We start from the raw sequence: 19,986 nt of genomic DNA on the forward strand, positions 1-19,986 counted from the left end.
GGAGATCCTGGAGTGGGTAGCTCCTCTCTGCAGGCAGCTTGTCCCATCATCTCTGCAGCTGTCAGCAAAGAGGAAGCCCTGTAGTGGGTAGCTTCTCTCTGCAGGTTGGTCCTCCTGTTGTCTCTGCAACTCTCAGCAGAAAAGAGGCCCTGGAGTAGGTAGCTCCTCTCTACTGGCAGGTCTTCTCCCCAAGTCTGGCTGAGTCCAGGGAATTTTATGGGCCTCAGAGAGGAAGAAGTGCATGCTGATTGGTCTATTGGTGGCCATGGGCAGGTCCAAGGAAAAAGCACCACCAGTTCCCCCTCCAGTCAGGGGGACTGGTGGCCTGGCCATTAGGCTTCAGGCCTTCTGGGGACCCGCCCCTTTCTGCCTCAGAACATGTCGCCTCCTACTGCTTTCTATGGTGCCTAGGCTGTTCGTGGGGACAAGCACCTGCAGGCAAATGCCAAACTGCCCTCAGCCTTCCCTCAGCCTCCCTCCTATGTTTGTCAGCACCCAAAGTCTGGAGGGGGCTGAGGCAGCAGCCTATCAGCACTGCCTCAAGTATGCGCACAACTGGCTGGGCCGCAACAGCACCCTGGCTCGGCCCCAACCTTGCTCCTAGATCGGACCAGTCACCAGGAGCAGGGAGAGGCCAGGCAGCAGAAGCAGATACCTCCAAGCCTGCTGAGGTGGGGATGCCTTCCTAGGCCCCTAGAGCGCAGAGATATCCAGGTTGGTCCGCAGCCACAACCTGGGTGGCTACAGCGGCACAAAGGAGGTGGGGGATGCAGGAAGGGCTCATGCCTGCTCCGGTGCTCCTGCCTGCTCCCAGCCTCCAAGAACACGGTCTGTAGCAAAGACTTGGGTGGATGCAGTTGCACCCGGGAGAGCGGGGCTCCTGCCTGCTCCCGGTCTCCAAGAACACAGGGAGGCTCAGCCAGCAGCCATGACTTGGGCAGCTGCAGCTATGCCCGGGGAGCTCCCACCCGCCAACTTGGAAGGAGCTGGGCTCCTGCTTGTCCCCGCTCCCTCTGGCTCTGTGAAGCTCGCAGCATGGGCAGAGCCTCCCGGCTACAGCCAGCATCTTGGCAGTGGCCACTCCAGATGGTCCAGATGGCCCACAGTTGCCATCAACAACACTCCACCCTGGGCAACAGAGTGAGAGGCTCCATCTCAAAATAAGAGAAAAAGGAAAAGGAATAACAATCCTAAACATTTATGCAAATTGTGAGCTTCAAAATACATAAAATTAAAACTGATAGAATCACAAGGAGAATAGACAAAACCACAATTATTGACAGAGAATTCAATACTCATCTTTCAATAATTACTTTTAAAATTAGTAGAAAATCAGCAAAGTATATAGTAAACTTCAATAATACCATTAACCAACTAACAATAATCAAATAGTCAACCCAACAGCAGCAGAATATATTAATATATCTTTCTCAAATGTGCATGGAACATTTATGAAGACAGACCATGTTTTTGGCCATTAACGAGTCTCAATAGATTTTAAAGGATTCAAGTCATATACAGTATGTTCTTTGACTACAATAAAATTAAATTAGAAATAAATATCAGAAAAATCTCTAGAAACCCCCCAAATATTTAGAAACTGAAATAATCCAAGTTCAAAGTATTCTGAACTGAATGAAAATAAAAACACAACACATCAGAATTTGTGAGATGCTGCTAAGGCAGTACTTAGGGGAAAATTTATAGCACCAAATTTCTATAACACAAAATAAGAAATATCACAAATCAGAGACCTCAACTTCCACTTAAAGTAACCAGAAAAAAAAAAAGCAAATTAAACCCAAAGCAAGGAGAAAAAAGGAAATAATAAGGGACAGAGTGGACATTAGTAGACCAGAAAATGAAAGACAATTTTTAAATAAATGAAAAGCTGGTTCTCTGTAAAGATAAAAATGACAGAGCTCTGGCCTATCCCACAAGGGGAAATGGGAGAAGATACAAATTACTAACAGCAAGAATGAAAGAGTTAACATCACTGCAGATTCAACAGATACAAAAATGACAAAGTAATATTATAAACAACTTTATGCCAACTTATACAAAATTGGCTGATTCTTTAAATGATACAAAATACTAAAGCTTACCCTGGAAGAAATATATAACCTGAATAGCACCATATCTATTAAAGAAACTGAATTTGTAATTTAAAACCTTCCCACTAAAAAACTCTAGGTCCAGATAGGTTCACTGTGAATTCTGCCAAATATTTAAGGAAGAAATAATACCAATTCTGTACAAACTCTTCAACAATACCAAAGACAATGGGATGCTTTTTGAATCATTCTTTGAGGCCCATGTTACCCTGACCCCAAAACTAGACAACGACATTACAAGAAAACTATAGGCCAATATTCTTCATGAAAAATCCAACAATATATAAAAAAGATAATACATCACAGTGAAGCAGGGTTTTTTACAGCAATGCAGGTTTGGTTTAATGTTCAAAAATCGATCATTGTATATCACCATATTAACAAACTATCTTCTCAAAAGATACAGAAAAGGCAATTGACAAAATCCATCCTACAATCCTGATATAAATTCTCACCAAACTAGAATTAGAAAAAAACTTCCTCAGTCTGATAAAGAGTATCAATCAAAAAAACCACAGCTAACATCATGCTTAACAGAGAAAGACAGGATGCTTAAGATTAAAAAAAAAAAGACAAAGATCTTCACTTAAGATTGGAAAAAAGACAAATATTTCCACTTTCTTCATTTCTACCAAACATTGATATACATAAAGATCAATTTTACTTCTTCTTTTCCAATCTGAATGCCTTTCTCCACCTCCCTTTGCCTGCCTTACTGCGCTGAAAATAAGAAAGGCATCCAGATTGGAAAGGAAGGAGTAAAACTGATCTCGTATGTAGAATATCTGACAGAATCTACAAAAAAAGCTACTAGAACTAATAAATGAATTTAACAAAGTTGCAAGATACAAGATTAATATACAAAAATCAATTGTATTTCTCTATATTACCAACAAACAATCTGAAATTAAAGGAAAAATACAATAGCATCAAAATATATTAAATACTTAGGAATAGATCTGTCAAAAGTTATGAAAGATCTGTAAAATATTAAAAAGAACTACAAAATATTGGTGAGAGATATTAAGGAAGACCTAAATAAATTGAGAAAAATATTGTGTTCATGGATCAGATGACCCAATATTATTTTAACATGTCAGTTCTCCCCATATTGATCTACAGATTCAATCCAATCCCAATCAAAATCTCAGATAGCTTCTTTGTAGAAGTGACAAACTGATTCAAAAATTGATATGGAAATGCAATGGACTTAGAATAACCAAAACAAAAAAATTAGAGGTCTCACACTACCTGATTTCAAGCCTTATTATAAAGCTAGAGTAATTAAGTGTGGTGTTGGACTAAAGAGACAAGTAGATCAATGAAAAAATAGAGAGGCCAGAAATAGACCCACACACATATGGATAACTGATTTTACAAAGCTTAAAGGAAACTCAGAGGAGAAAGAAATGGTACAGAACAACTGAATATCCACATACCAAAAAAAAAAAAAAATTAACTTTACCCTAAATCTCAGAGTTGTATGGGTACAAACAAATTAATTCCAGATGGATCAGAGACCAAAATGTAAAACCTAAAAATCCTGGAGGAAATCTTGGTGACCTCATTTTAGGCAAAGATTTCCCAAATATCATACAAAAAAGCATGATCCATAAAAGAGCCAATTGATAAACTGTGCTTCATCAAAACTTAAAACTGATGCTATTCAAAAAATATTAACAGAAAGAAAACTGAAGGCACAATATATTTGCAAAGCATATATCTTCTTCTTCTTTTTTTTTGCAACAGGGTCCTGCTTTGTTGCCCAGGCTGGAGTACCGTGGCATGATCACCACCCACTGCAAGCTCCACCTTCCAGGCTCAAGCAATCCTCCCACCTCAGCCTCCCAAGCAGCTGGGACCACAGGCACACACCACCACATCCGACAATTTTTTGTATTCTGGGTGGACAAAGGGTGTCGCCACGTTGCCCAGGCTGGTCTCCAGCTCCTGGACTCAAGCAATCCACCCACCTCGGCCTACCAAAGTGCAGGAATTACAGGCTTGGGCCATGGCACCTGGCCACAAAGCATGTATTTGACAAAAGACTGGTGTCCAGAATGGACGAAAAATTTGTACAGATACTTCACCAAAGAATATATACAGATGGCATATAATAAGCACATTACAAAATGCTAAATATTATTAGTCAGTATGGAAATGCAACTTGAAACCACAGTGAGATACACAGTGAGTTGGTAAGGATGTGGAGGAACAGGAACTCTCATGTACGCATGTTAGGAATGCAAAATGATACAGCCACTCTGAAAAGTAGTGTGGCAGTTTTTTTAAACATTAAATGTACATCTACCATGAGAGAGGGGGAGAAAAGTATATGTCCATATAAAGACGTGTGTACATGAATGTTCTCAGTTTTATTTGTAACAGTAAAACCTGGAATAACCCAAATGCCCATGAACTGGTGATTGGATAAACAAACTGTGGTATATACATACAATGGAATATTATTTAGCAACAAAAATTAACTATTGATACACACAGCAATAGCGATAAATCTCAAAATAAATGCTTAGTAAAACAACTCTGACAAAAAAAAAAAAGGACATTCTGTATGATTCCATTCAAATAAATATCTAGAAAACCCAAACTAATCTCTAGTAACAGCTGACCAGTGGAGGGGGCATTGGGAGAGAGGCATTACCAACGGGCAGGAGGAAACTTTTGGGGTTTAGATGTGTTTATTATTTTGATTGCAGTGATAGTTCCACAGCTGTATTCATTTAACAAACCTTATCAAATTATATCCTTTAAATATTTGCTGTTTATTTTATGTCAGTTATACCTCAGTAAAGCTGTTTTGTTTTGTTTTGTTTTGAGACAGAGTCTCACTTTGTCACCCAGGCTGGAGTGCAGTGGCGCAATCTTGGCTCACTGCAACCTCCGCCTCCTGGGTTCATGGGTTCAAGCGATTCTCCTGACTGGGCCTCCCAAGTAGCTGGGATTAAGGGCGCGCACCACCATGCCCAGCTAATTTTTGTATTTTTAGTAGAGACAGGGTTTCACCATGTTGGCCAGGCTGGTCTCCAACTCCTGACCTCAGGTGATCCACCTGCCTCAACCTCCCAAAGTTTTAAGATTACAGGCCTAAGCTGCGCCCGGCCAAAAATAAAGCTGTTTTTTAAGAACTATCTGCACTCCCCACTTGGGAGGGCTGGACTCAAATTCCCACATCTCTTTCCTCTTACGGTTATATTAAGGTCTTAGTCATACATCCCTAAATTTCATATATCCCAACAGGGACTTCGGCTGGGACAGGAAGCCCTCTTCCTCCACCTCTACTACCACTTAGCCACCCACCATTTTCTCAAACCTCTTCCTTTCCCCACCGGACAGCTTGAACCAAGTCACATGTCTCATTGGTTTCAAACCAGAAATGAGGTCCCAACTCCTCATTTCCCAAGATACTTCCATGAACACAGCAATATCCTTTCCTACCCTGATTACCCCGCACCCTCCATTTCGGGTCCTTCTCACCCTGATCAGTGAGAATTGTTCTAGCAAGCAAACCTTAAATAGACCTCGTACCCTTTCTAGATTGCAACGTAGATAAAAATCCAACTTTCCGTTAATTCAGGGATTAATTACTGAGCATCACTTATTTCTTGGGCAGTGGTTCTCAAAATGTGGTCCCAGGACCAACAGCTTCAGGATCACCTGAGAACCTGGGCTGCCACAGCCCCCTCCCCCACTACTAAATCAGCAACTCCGGACTTGCGGGGCAGAAGTCAGTATTTTAACAAGGCCTCCAGGTGATTCTGATGCGCGCTACTCTTCTGGGGGTGTCAAAAACCAGAGAGGACAGGAAGAAAGTTAGAATTAAAGCATACCTACGAATCAGATAAGCGATAGGGGGAGGGGTGGTTATTTAAAAAACGATAACTAATTAAGAACTTGTATGTAGTAAGAAAACCTACCCTGCCCCAGAGAGCTTTCCCGAAAGATAATGGATTCCGACATTCACCTCAAGAACCGGCAGACAGAGCAGCAAAGGATCTGTCACTGGCCAAGCAGGTCCCCGGCTAAGGCACTGCTAGCGACAGCTCGCGGCCGTTCGGGGGTTAATTCTCGGCACCCCCTCCCTCACCCGGTGCCCCACCCCCACCCTGCGCCTGCGCGGTGAAGCGCCATAGAGCTGAGCACTCCTCCCAGATTCCTAGAGCGGACAGGGCGATGGCGGGTTCGCCGGGTGTGAAGCTTCACAGCGGTCCGGTGACCAAGTCGAGGTAAGGGTGATGTCGGCTCGCGGATAGCAGAGGAGTTTCGGGTGATCTTGCCTAACGAGCAGGAAACTGTGCGTGGTTTCTCGAGTCCTTGGAGAGTGAAGGCCCCCGGGGTCGCTCCCGTGCACGGAGAGCCGATTGGTTCACGGCCTAGTGTTCGGTTTGTCCCCAGTCAGCCCTTGCTGGCCTTGGGTTCAACCGAATGAACGCCAGAAACTCTGTGGGGTGGGTGGAGTCACCAAGCGTGGTGCATCCACATGAATCAGCCTACTGTACTGGGAAAGAGCCACCTGAATTTGTGAGTGTTGGAAAAAGCAAAAGGGGAAGAAAAATGATCAGGAGTGTCATTTTTGGATAGGAAGGGCAGCGAATAACATAGTGTTAACCACTAGAATTCACAGTAAAATTCCCCCCTCTGCGTTATCTTTCCAGTTATACCTTTTTTTGGTAACATTAACCCTTAATTTTGTTTGAACGTCTCTAGACTTGGAATCGGGAATGTGTGTCTTAAGTGGGTTAATCCCTGGCTCTTGGATGATGGGGAGGAAGCCTAATATATTCTGAGAGAAAAGCAACTGGAAGTCAAATGAGATTTTTTGTTTTCTCCTTCTTTTATATCTTGAGGATTTTTCTGGTGGTCTAGTCTCAGAGATTACATCTGTAGTCAGCACAATGATTCCCTTCCAAGCCCAGTGGTGCCCCGTTGCCTCCAGGTCCCAGACCTTTATGTGGACAAGAAAAGCTTACAGAGGAAATGGTAATTCTCCACTTGCACCCTGAGGTGTCCAGTTGCAGCCCATGGAGATCCAATTCAATTATGAATCTCAGGAACACCACCTTCTGTCAGGTGAGAGGCAGGGTATTATATCTTTCTTAGTGGCTTTGGCGGGGTGGGGAGGATGAGGGGGTGTCACCCTATGCTAGTGTCTTCAAATGATCCCCCTTTACTCTGTTAGGCAGTATTACCTCTTTAGTGTACCAAGCATAGTCACATGACTTTATTTCAAAATCTGGCAATCAAATTCTCATGCAGCTCTCTCCACTTTTTTAAGACCCCAAAGCCATTCATTTTTCCCTGTATAATGACCTCATTGCTAATCTGTCAGTTTTGGTCATTTTTCTTATCTACTGTAGGGGCATAGTTAAAAGTTCTGGAGTCTGACAACCTAGATTCAAATAGTAGTTTTGTCACTTAACTGGCTCCGGTAAGTTACTCATATATTTTACGATTCTGTTTCCTCACTTTTCAAGTGCATAATAATTCATACCTTGAAGTTATTTTGAGATTTGTATCTGTGTATTACTCCAGAATAAAGAACCCCAAAATTTAGTGACCTAAAACATCAGACTTCTTAAACCACATTATTTCTTATGATTCTGTAGGTCATCAACTTGAGCTGGGTTCACCTGGGCAATTTTTTTTTTCTCTTGGTCTTTTCTGGGGTCATTTTGCAGTCGTCTCAAGGCTGACTCTACTGGGGCCAGGGTTTAAGATGGTTTCAATCACATTGTCTCAATGTCAGACTGTTAGTGTTGGCTATGGCTTGAGTCCTCATGCCTTCAGCAGGCGACCCTGGACTTTTTCACAGGACAGCTTGTTTCCAGTCAAAGAGAAGGCAAGCTCTTTTCATACCTATGTTTGTGTTTCATCTGTTAATGTGTTTCATCTGTTAATGTCTCATTGATGAAAGCAGGTCATATGACCAGTTCTAAAGTCATTATAGAAGGAAACTACACAGGGGTATACGTACTGGGAAATAGGATTCACTGGGGTACACTAATACTGTAATAGGCCAGGTGCAGTGGCTCACACCTGTAATCCCAGCACTTTGGGAGGCCAAGGCAGGAGGAATGCTTGAAGCCAGGAGTTCAGGACCAGCCTGGGCAACAAAGTGAGACCCCATTTCTACAAAAATTTAAAAAATTAGCCAGGCATGGTGGTGTGTGTGTGCCTGTAGTCCTAGCTATTTAGGAGGCTGAGGTGGGAGGATTGCTTGAGCCCAGGAGTTCAGAGGCAGCAGTGACTTATGATTGCACCGCTGCACTCCAGCCTGAGTGACAGAGTAAAATGCCATCTCCAAAAAAACACCAAGAAAAACAAAAAAAAACAACTAAACAAGATCCTTATCGTAAAACTCTGAGCACAGATTTTGCTTACAGTAAATTCTTTATAATTGGTAGCCACTATTATTTTAAGTAAGATAATTTTGATCTCAATGTTTTTCAGGTGTTCTGTAGGGTCTCATTTCCACATCATATGTTACTTCTTTTTGGTTTGTCCTCTCATTGCGCTGTTTTTCCTATGAGTCACCTTCAGTTGTCCCTTTTCTCACTCTAGATCTTCTGCTTCTCTTTAGTCTTGGAGCATCTTTATTTTATTTTACTTAGTTTTTCTCTCCTATGTCTAGAATTTGTCCTTCCTTAATAATCTATTCCAAGACATCTAACTCTTTCCCGAGAATCACTGCAGAATTGGACCTCCTCCTTGCAGTTTTACATAAATTGATATATTTAGTCCTTGTGTTTATGTCTCTTAGAATATGTATAAAATAACATTTTATTACAGAGAAATACAGTTATACTAAAGTCAGTTTGTAAAGAATAGATCTACACAAAACAAAATTTAAATAACCTTCAGCTCCACCCTCTAGAAATAGTCACTGCTAACATTAATATATCCTTAAAGTCATTCATCTAATTCACCAAATATTTATTATTGATAAATGTTTGCTAATAAGATCATACCTTATTAATTACTAGCCATATAATATTAGTTATTAAGGGTTTGCTCTGTGCCAATAACTGTTCTAAGTGCTGGGGATATAGCAGTGAGCTGAACACACAAAGCCTTTGCTGTCAAAGTGCTTACGTGCTAGTGGAGGGAAGGAGAAAGTAAATGAATGCTCATTATATTATCAGATAATGATAATGGTTATGGAGAAATTAAACCAGGATATATCAGTCAGGATTCCAGCAGGAAACAGATGGGTCATTCCAGTGCAGTAATTCAAAGTTTCATGAAGAGGATGGGCATGATTACAGAAATCAGCAAGGGATGGAGAACAGCCATGGATCAGACAACACTGGGGAGCAGTTAACTACCTGTAGGTCTTCAGGGACCAGGGGAAAGATTGATTACCAGGCCCTGGAAAGTATAGCTGTAGGATTTAGCCATCTGATAGGAGCTCTGGCCTTTGCTAAAAGGCTCAGCTAGTGGCCCGGCAAGGAGAGAGCCAGGATGTAGGGTGACCAGTTCATCCCCGTTTGCCTGGAATTTAGCACTGAAATGTGCAATAGCCCCTTCAGTTTTAGGCAAACCAGTACAGTTAGTCACTCTACTATTTTCCCACTTGTGCCCAAATCTACTTGCATACCAGAGGGCGTGGAACCCCAGGTGGTGCAGTCTGTCAACATCAGTCTCCTGGTACAGAGCAGGGTGGGGCACAGAGCAGGGTGGAGAGTAGATCTGGAGGGGTAAAAGGACAATATTCATTATAATCCACCACTTTTATCCTGCAATATCTACCCCAACATAGCAGAAAAACAAAGTCCCTTAAGCTGCCATTTCATTTCAGGTTGACATAATTAAATCATTATTCCCACCGGAAACCTGGAATTTAACTACCACTAGTGCCCTTCATATAAAATGGTGAAGGAGAGGGGGAAAAGGCATAAATTAACATAAAACATGACGGCTACTGTTTTTGCTATTCACAAAGCCTAAATTGATAATCCTAATTATCTTCTTCCATTACCCATTTTATATCTCCCTTACTCTCTGCCAGCACCTCGGTGGCATAAATTTCTTTACGTAGTTAAGTAATATAAAGCTGCTTTCCTGGATGATCTGAGTCCTCGGTAATCCTGCTTCTTTCAGGCTGCTTCAGTGTACCATTGATTAGGCCTACTAGACATGAGAGGACTAAGACGCATCCTATTGAATCCTCTTGAGTTCCAGACATACTCTTTCTTGCCCTTCCTATGTTGCAGCAACCAATTCCCCCTTGGTAATTGAGATCAGTCATCCTGGCCAGTAAAGTGATCCCTTCTATGTTGGTTCAGCAGCGTGAGGATCCCAGAATGACCAGGAGACGGTTTCATCTTCGAAATTAACAAAATCATGACTTTGTTCCATGGTGGAAACATTTCTCCTTTGAGCACTAGAACTCCAAACTCACCATGCCAACAATTATGGGGATAGGAAGCAAAAATAATACAAGCAAATTAATAGGTCTCTAATAAGAGGAACCATTCTCACTCTTCCTCCACCCTTGGTTCCTGTACCTGTGTATGTATTCTGGCCATGGTGAAAAAAACAATATTTATTGTCCTTTGATTTAAGGCATATATTGCATCTATATGACAGCACCCCAGACTTACAGGGTGTTGTGTTGTTGACATAACTCAGCCTTTAGCAGATCATTCCACATACTTTTGGATTAATGGGCGTATGGCAAGACCTATGAATTACATGTATGTGAATTCACTGCTATACTTGCTTTCCTGAAAAATGAGTTATTTGGAGGCAACAGAGTATTGAATACCGTGGTAATAAACATAACCTCAAGTCAATGCAAATTTGTATCTGGACTATGTATTTAATACTTTATAAACAAATTGCTGCTCTCTTTTTGATAGAAGTGGTTCAGTGTAATGAATCTGCCCCCATTTCCAGGGAATGGTTTTGGTCTTGGCTTTTAGGGGCTTGGTTTTGGTCTTGGCTGTTAGCTGCTTGGCCACATAGCAGTTGTGATAGGCATATCAACCTTAATGAGGGGAGGTCCATATTGTTGAGCCCATGTATAGTTTTCATTCCCACTGCCATGACTACTTTGTACATGAGCCTATTGGATAAGCATTGGAAAAGAGACTGGTTGACAGTCATAAAGTAGATCATCATGTCTGTCTGACAGAAAGTCTTCTTCACAGTGGATGCCCTTTGGTGAGGATTCACATGGGACACAAATATATTCACATTCATTGCCCATTCTGGGAATTCCATCCTCATACTTTTCCCCCAGAATCTTTGCTTCCAGTCCTCCAATCTTGTTCTTTCCAGGTACCTACATAATCAAATAACCCATTAGTCACTACCCATGAATCAATATAAACATATATCTTAGGCTATGTTACCTTTCATGAAAAGTGGACAACTAGGTACATATGTGAAATTCTGCCAACTGGGAGGATTTGCCTTCACCAGTGTGTTTGAGGCTACTTCTGAGTAGGGGTATAAGTAAAAGCTATTTACTTTTGGCTGGTGCCACTCCCCACCATTTGTAAACCAGTTCTGTAATTTTTTCCTCGGCTGTTAACTGGTAATAGGGAATTCCCATGAGACCATAAACATAAATTGAAAGAGAGAGGTAGTGAAGCAGTAGGACCAGGTACTGTGGAATCCTAGTCACTTGCATATGGAATTTACTTTTCTTCTAGACTTTCTTTTGAAATGGAACGTTGCTTTGTGTGTGATTTGGTGGAATAACAACCAATACACAATGAGCAGTCTAATGTATAGTCATTTGGTGCTCTGTGTTCAAGTGTGAAATCTCTGTCAGTGCCCAATACTAAGCCAGGATCTGCTTTTCATATCGAAAATGGTTGCTGACAGAAGAAGATGTGGCCCTACTCCAGGGTGGTTCTCTATGGAGGCTTGTGAGAGGCTCTATACAGCATCCATGACTGCCACTGGCACTTCCAATACCATTAGTTGTCCTGGTAATAAGAGTCTCACTCAAAAGTAGCAACCTTACAAGTTAATTAAATGGGTCATTTCAGCTCATTGAGCTGTGGTATCTGTCACCTCAAAAATGCAGAGGTACTCCAAGTCTTGCACCTCCCTGCAATGGTAACATTTGGGTAGAGCTATAAATGAAGTGAGAAAACAAGCCATATGACTATCTGAGAGTGTTCCAGGAAGAGGGAGTAGCAAATGCCAGTGGCTCCTAAATGTATCAGGAATAGAGGAAGCCTGGGGTAGACAGGTACTAGGGGTGGTAGTGGAATGAAATGAGGGCAGAGAGAAAGAAAGGGACCAGATAATGTGGAACCTTATAAACCATAGTAAGGACTTGGAATTTTATTCCCAATATAATAGGAAGCCATTGGGGTTCTTTATACAGGATAATGAGAAAGGTTAAGTTAGGGAGAAGAAATCAAATGTTTCAAGAAGAGAGTAATAACTATTCAAATCAATCCAGAATAAGATTGAGAAGTGACCATTGGCTTTGTCAAGATAGAGCCTATTAGGAACTTTAATAAATCCAGTTTTGATGGAGTTTCAGAGATAAAAGCCTAATGACAATGGACTAAAAAGAGAATAGACCAAATGTTGGTTACAGCATAGAACAATGTGAACTCCTCATACACCATCCTGATGGAAGTCTATTGGTTCAACTACTTTGGAAATACCTAGTTGAGACCCAAACAAGTCAAGGTTATATAAACTTGATATATAACTTATAGTTTATATAACCTAGAGAAACATTTGTATATGTGTACCAAGATAGATATACAAGCATATTCATAACAGCATTGTTTATAATAGCAAAATGTTATTGTTTATTGAAGGAGAATAGGTAAATAAATTGTAGTGTATGTTACGCTGTAGTAGCAAACATGAATGGACTACAGCTACACACATCAACATGGGTGGATCCTCCAGGCGTAATGTTGAGCAAACAAAGCAAGCCAAAGGATACAAGTAGAATTCCATAAATGTATAAAGTTCAAAAACATCCTGTTTTAGTCTGCTAGTGCTACCATAACAAAATACCATCTACTGGGTGGCTTAAAAAACAGAAATTTATTTTCTTATAGTCCTGGAGGCTGAAAGTCCCAAATCAAGGGACCAGCAGAGTTGGTTTCTCCTGAGGCCTCTCTCCATGGCTTGCACATGACTTTTCTCTGCACGCAGAGAGTGGCTTTTCTCTGCATGCATGCCTCTTGGTGCCTCTTCATCTTCTCCTGAGAACACCAGTCTTATTGGATTAGAGCCCTCCCTATGACCTCATTTAACCTTAATTGCCTTCCTAAGGGCCCTCTCTCCAATCGCATTGGGAGTTAGGGGTTCAACATACGAAATTGGGGATGGTGACGGGGAGGGAGGGGGCAGTGCACAAGCACAAATCAGTCTATAACACATGCAAAACCAAACAATACTTTATTAAAAATACAAATATTTGGTAAAGCTCTGAAGAACGCCAGAGAAGGATAAACACAAAATTTAGCACAGTGATTACAAGAGTAGGTGGGGGAAAGAGATTGGAGGAGGAAGACAGGAACAGGGAAGCATGCAGAAGGGAATTCTAGCGTATTGGAAACTTTCTGGTAATTTTTTTTTAAGTTGAATGGAAGGTTCAATTTTGTTTGTTGTATTATTCATTTTTAATTGTACATATATGCATATAGATGTATCCATATTTTTGTATATAAAATAATAATAAATGAGAAAGTAAAGTTTTTCAAGGAGAATTGCTATAAAGGGAAACAGAAATGAAGCAATAGAAGGATGGAATATAAGGTCAAGGTTTTTTGTGTTGTTGCTTTTTAATATATTTTTACTGACTTTTATTAAATCTACTTTAGTGAGGCATAATTTATGGACAATAAAACATACCTCTTTTAATTGTGCATTTAGATGAGGTTTTAGATGAGAATAGAGTCTCCCTCTGTCACCCCAGCTGGTGGCGCAATCATAGCTCACTGCAGCCTGAGCCTCCCAGGCTCAGCTCAATTGATCTCCCACCTCAGCCTCCCAAATAGTTGGCATTACAGTTGCACATCACCATGCCAAACTAATTTCTTTTATTTTGTAGAGACCAGATATTGCTATGTTGCCAGGGCTAGTCTCGAACTCCTGGGCTCAAGCAATTCTCCCACCTCAGCCTTCCTGAGTGCTGGGATTACAGGTGTGAGCCACCACACCCAGCTTGCTTTAGATGAGTTTTGACATATTTATACACCATGTCCACTACCCTCACAAGCAAAACATAGAATCTTTATATCAACACCCTTCTTCCAAATTTCCTTCCAGTCCATCCACATCCCTAGACAACCATTAATATGCTCTCTGTCACTACATATTTGCTTTGGCTTCTCTAACATTTCATGTAAATGGAATCATACTTGCCTGCCTTTAGTTCAGCATAATGTTTTTGAGATTCATGCATATTTTGCTTTATCAGTAATTCTTTTTTATTGCTAAATAATATTCCATTGTATGGCTATATTATAATTTATTTATTGATTCACTTGATGATGAACATTTGGATTGCTTTCATTTCTGGCTGTTAATAAAGCTGCTCTAAACGTTTGTGTACAAGTCCTTGTGTGGACATACATTTTCATTTCTCTTGGATAAATATTAATATCTAGAAATAGAATTGCTGGGTTGTATGGTAAGACAATGTTTAACTTTATGAAAAGCTGCTAGAATTTTCTAAAGTAAGTATACCATTTTGTATTTTCATCGGCAGTGTATGAGAGTGCCAGTCGGTCCACAGACTAGTCAGTATTTAGCCATTAACTATGTTAGTTGTATTGTCAGTAATGGGTATTTACCAGTAGCTCCTTGAGGTTGAATTTTATTTCCCTGATAACTAGTGATACTGAGCATTTTGTCATGTGCTTACTAACTATTCATATAACTTATTTTGCGAACTGTGTATTCTAATCTTTTGTTCGAGTTGTATTATTTTTGAGGTGTAAAAGTTCTTTGTATATTGTAGATATATAAATCGTCAAATATATGCTTTGTGAATATTTTCTCCCAATCTGTAGCTTGAATTTTTTTCTCAGTAATGTCTTTTGAAGAATAGAGGTTTATAATTTTGATGAAGTATAACTTACATTTTTTATTTTATGATTCATGCTTTTGGTGTCCTAATATCCTTGCCTGCCCCCAAATCATAAAGATGGTCATCTGTGCTTTCTTCTAGAAGTTATATACTTTTAGCTTCAATGCTTGGATTTATGTTACATTTCCAGTTAATTTTTGTGTATAGTGTGAGGAAAAAGTTGGGGTTCATTTTTGTCGTTATGATATCTACTTCTGACACTTTTGTTTTGTTTGTGTGTTCATTTGTTTTTGGAGACAGGGTCTTGCTCTGTTGCCCAGGCTGGAGTGCCGTGGTGCGATCACAGCTCACTGCAGCCTCAACCTCCCAGGCTCAAGCGATTCTCCCACCTCAGCTTCCCAAGTAGCTGGGACTACAGGTGTGCGCCACCACACCTGGCTAACTTTTATATTTTTTATAAAGACAGGGTTTCACCATGTTGCCCAGGCTGGTCTTGAACTCTTGTACTCAAGTGACCTACCTGCCTCAGCCTCCCAAAGAGCTGGGATTACAGGCATGGGCCACCGTGCCTGGCTTAGTTTCAACACTTTTTGTTGAAAAGAGTTTGTCCTTTCAGTATTGAATTACCTTGCCACCTTTGTTGAAGATCAGTGGTACATACGTTTTTGGATCTATTTCTGAAATCTGTTCTGTTCCATTAATAGGTATGTCTGCACTTATGCCACTGCCACCCTGCCTTGATTACCGTGGCTTTAGAGTAAAGCTTGAAATCTGGTAGTGTAACTACTCCAGTTTTGTTCTTCTTTCTCAAGTGTTTAGCCTCTTCTGTGCCTTTCTATATAGAGTTTAAAACTAATTTGTGTTCCCCAGTGGGCAGGTGGATGCATACCTGCCCCCAAAGGCCAAGGGAGCTGAGAGGCCACATAAAGAGGCTAACAAATCCAGTTTTCTAGAAAGAATCACTTACTAGAGATGAGGAGAAGTCATGTCTGAGGCAGCTGCAAGATTTTGGATCCCCACCCTCGTCCTCAAGAAAGCACTCTTTATGTAGCAAGCTTTTTTTTTTTTTTTTTGGTAAACATGTGCAGCTTGTCATGTCTCAGACCCTCTTAAAAACTCCGACCACTGGGCAAGTTAGATAAGCATCTTTATGAGGGGTTATCCCTGCTATAGGCAACATTTCTTTATGAGGGATTATCTATGCTACAGGAATACCTTGGCATACAGGAGTCAAACATAGGTAATTATGGTGGTTTCATTTCAAGATGGCATTACTCTTATCATCAACAGGCTGTTTTCCTCGAGTTTGTCAGTTCATCCTAAAAAACACCTGCTGGGATTTTGATTGGTGTTGCTTTGAATCTGTAGATCAGTTTGGGGAGAATTACCATCTTAACAATATTAAATGTTCTTACTTATAAGTAATTGTATATTTCTGTTCTTTTTTAGTTTCTCTGAACAGTTTTGTTTTCATTATGCAAATGTTGCACATATTTTGTTGAATTTCTAAGTATTTCATTTTGGGGTACAATTGAAAAAAACATTTTAGACTGTGATTGTTAATTGCTTGAATATATAAATACAGTTGGGTTTTGTATTCTGTTACAGTAAACTGATTTAAAAGTTCCAGTAGCTTTTTTGAGATAGGGATTTTTTGGTATATGTGGTTGTGTAGTCTCTAAAGACAGTATAACTGTTTTCTTTCCTATTTGTATGTGTCAGTTATTTTTCATGTCTTATCTTATTGGCTAGGAATGTTGAGTAGAAGTGGTACAATATTGAAGAGAAGTGATAAGAGTAGGCATCTTTGCCTTACCCCCTTGTTCCTAGGAGAAAGGCATTCAGTATTTAACCATTAACTATGTTAGCCGTAGGTTTTTCTTTGCTTTTTATTGGAGTAGTCATTTTGCATAGAATATAATTGATATGCTTAGATTTAAATGTACCAGCTGCTTATTTTGTTTTCTTTTTTATTCCATTTCTTTTTTTCCTTTTTGTCCAATTTTAGATTATCAGGTTTTTGCACTTTTTCTTCTGTTAGCTTATTATTTACACAGTCTTCTATTATTTTAACGGTTACCTCATCCTAGGCTTTCTCCCATGTGATTCTGTGAAAGAATTAAGCCCCAATGCTGTCAGGCTGTCTTATACATCTACTATGGTATTAACTGTGTACCATCATTGGAGAATTAAGAAAATAGTCACTCAGTTCATTTTCTGTTTCATTCTCTTTTGGAACTCTGGTTGAAAAAGGCTGCCTTAGAAATTAGAACATGTACACTGGATTTATTACAGTTTAATTTACTACTTCTAAGACAATGCTGAGACCCTATAATACTGTAGTTCTTCCTATCCCCTCCTCTTATGCTATTTTTGCCATATATTTTAATTCTATGTATTTTATAAACTCCACAAAACATTCATATTGCTTTAATCAGTAAGTACACATTTAGATTTACCCGGACACTTTACTTTTCCAGTGCTCTTCATTCCTGCATTACCTTGCTTGCATCTGGGATATTTTTTATTCTTGAAGAATTCTGTTTAGTATTTATTTTAGTGCAGGTATATTTTTAAAAACCTTTCTTGGTTTTTATTTAACTGAAAATATCTTTATTTTAACTTTTCTTTCAGGCATTTTATCTTATTATGCAAGTCTACGTTGGCACTTCTTTTCCTTAAGCACTTGGCAGATGACATTCCATTATCTTCTGGTTTTCATCATTTCTATTAAAGTTAGGGTTGAGAGAGAATTCTCCATGGGCTCTTGTGGGTCTGCACATCTTTTAAGCAAAGGAATTGCCTACATTTGTTCTGGACTGTTTTTTAAGAATGTTGTGGCCGGGCACAGTGCCTCACACCTGTAATCCCAGCACTTTGGGAGGCCGAGGTGGGCAGATCACGAGGTCAGGAGATCGAGACCATCCTGGCTAACACGGTGAAACACCATCCTACTAAAAATACAAAAACAAAATTAGCCAGGCGTGGTGGCGGGCGCCTGTAGACCCAGCTACTCGGGGGCTGAGGTGGGAGGACTGCTTGAACCCAGGAGGCAGAGGTTGCAGTGAGCTGAGATTGCACCACTACACTCCAGCTTGGGCAACAGAGCAAGACTCTATCTCAAAAAAAAAAAAAAAGTTGTATAGCAGGCAGCCTTTGAATATAGTGATACTGTACCCCTCTAAAGCAGAGGACAGGTGTCCTTATGTCCCTGCCTCAGGGTTCCTGTCCTGCAACACAACTTACTTTTGTCACCTTGTGGGAATTAGGGTTCAGGAAGGCAAATACTGCTATTCTGTCTAATGCTGTTGCTGTATGTAATAAACTGTCATTTGTTTCTTATCTAGGATTTTCATGTCTTCTTCCAGGGGCTGTGAAACTGGGTAGATTGACTTGTTAGCTTGCAAGTAGGGTAAAATCCCAGATTTTTCTGTTTTTGATAGTGTTGGTGATAATGATGGGATGCTGACAGAGACATGACTTTCTGGAAGAGGAAGTATAAGGGCCTCACAGGCTCTTTAACAGATTTTGAGGGAAGTCCATGAGAATTGGTAGTGAACATGTTGACCAAATTGTATGGTCAACAGAGCAATAAATGTTTCTTCATTTTATTGCCTGTTAATGAGTAGGAATTCAGGAGGTGGTTGCAAGCCAAATCCAGGAAGCATGTTCAAAGACAGCTATCTAAGCAGTACTCTGATTGTTGCTAACTCTCCTCCAGGAGAACTTCAATTTAGTGGTCAGCCTCAGGTGTGTGCCATTGTAACAAATAGCAGTTAAGATTCATATTGGGTGGACAAAAGTTTCCACCCACTTTCAGACAGTTACAGAGATATGTAGCTACACTGAGCATAAAAGGAGGAAAATTGGTGAACACTATGGACAGAAACCAGGTGAATTGTTAGAACTTTGGCTGGTTTGCTTGGGTTGGTTGCTTAAAGATTAAGGAAGAATGGAAATAGCTGAGCCATCTTACTACTTAGTCCCTCCTGTAGTCTGTCATGCCAACCTTAGATCTCTTTGGAGATGACAGTAAAAGTCATTTCAGAGTTCTTTTACAGTGGATCTAAGATGTGATAGAGGAAATTTGGCACCCTAGGAGAGAGGGGGCTTTCCCTCAGACAGACAAAACTCCTGCGAGATACCATGGACAAGATATTAACTCGTATCCAGGCTCTTACAGCTCCACACTGAAATTACAGTGCTGAATGAAAATGACCAACTTGATATGAAGAATTAGATAAAGTGTACTGTTGTTACTGCTTCTACATCTGAATGTTTAGTAGGTATTAGTTCTTGTATTTCAGTATCACTTAAGCGCCAGAGGGGATCCTCCCTATTGGAAAGAACTGAATATAGGGAAGTGCCAGAAGTCCTTTGGGACCCCTCACAAACCTAATGACTCCTTTGAGCTAGTCTTTATTTATAACTAATGATTCTGCTAATTGAAGCCTTTGGCAAGAGGGAAGAAGCCTCCACTTGAAAGTACCCCTTTAGGTTTTAGACTTTCACCCGAATTGAATGTGTTTTCAGCTCTCCAGACCATTTGTAGTCCGACAGTGATATGCCTTTTGTAATAAACACTACTCAACAATGGGCTGATAGCCAAGAAATTCAGTGGGAACCAGTGCTGTGGCATAGGCCTGTAATACTAGCTACTTAGAGGGCTAAGGTAGGATTGTTTGAGCTCAGGAGTTTAAGATCAACCTGGGCAACCTAATGAGACTGCATCTCAAAGAAAGAAAAAAAAGAAATTCAGTGAAGCTTTCATGTGCCCTACCATCATAGGTATCTGGTATTGTTGAGTATAGGAATGGCTCCTCAAAAGTCAAC

General features: G+C 40.4%; 2 protein-coding genes across 4 annotated transcripts in view; one reads left to right on the top strand and one right to left on the bottom strand.

Moving 5' to 3' along the window:
- The window catches only part of ZSCAN30 (zinc finger and SCAN domain containing 30), a 41,004-nt gene extending 34,797 nt beyond the window's left edge, over window positions 1-6,207 (bottom strand). Inside the window, exon 1 of the mRNA XM_054461373.2 lies at window positions 6,050-6,207. Coding sequence (XP_054317348.2) covers window positions 6,050-6,092 — 43 coding nt within the window. The 5' untranslated portion in view covers window positions 6,093-6,207. The remainder of the gene's footprint in view (window positions 1-6,049) is intronic.
- The window catches only part of LOC129019102 (zinc finger protein 271), a 51,414-nt gene that overhangs the window by 17,240 nt on the left and 14,188 nt on the right, over window positions 1-19,986 (top strand). For all 3 annotated transcript variants that reach the window (XM_063653539.1, XM_054461372.2, XM_063653540.1), the window contains exons 3-4: window positions 3,864-6,358; window positions 6,980-7,202. In XM_063653539.1, the coding sequence (XP_063509609.1) occupies window positions 7,154-7,202 (49 nt within the window). In that variant the 5' untranslated portion in view covers window positions 3,864-6,358; window positions 6,980-7,153. The remainder of the gene's footprint in view (window positions 1-3,863; window positions 6,359-6,979; window positions 7,203-19,986) is intronic.

Source organism: Pongo pygmaeus, chromosome 17, assembly GCF_028885625.2.
Source record: "Pongo pygmaeus isolate AG05252 chromosome 17, NHGRI_mPonPyg2-v2.0_pri, whole genome shotgun sequence".
Lineage (NCBI taxonomy): Eukaryota > Metazoa > Chordata > Mammalia > Primates > Hominidae > Pongo > Pongo pygmaeus.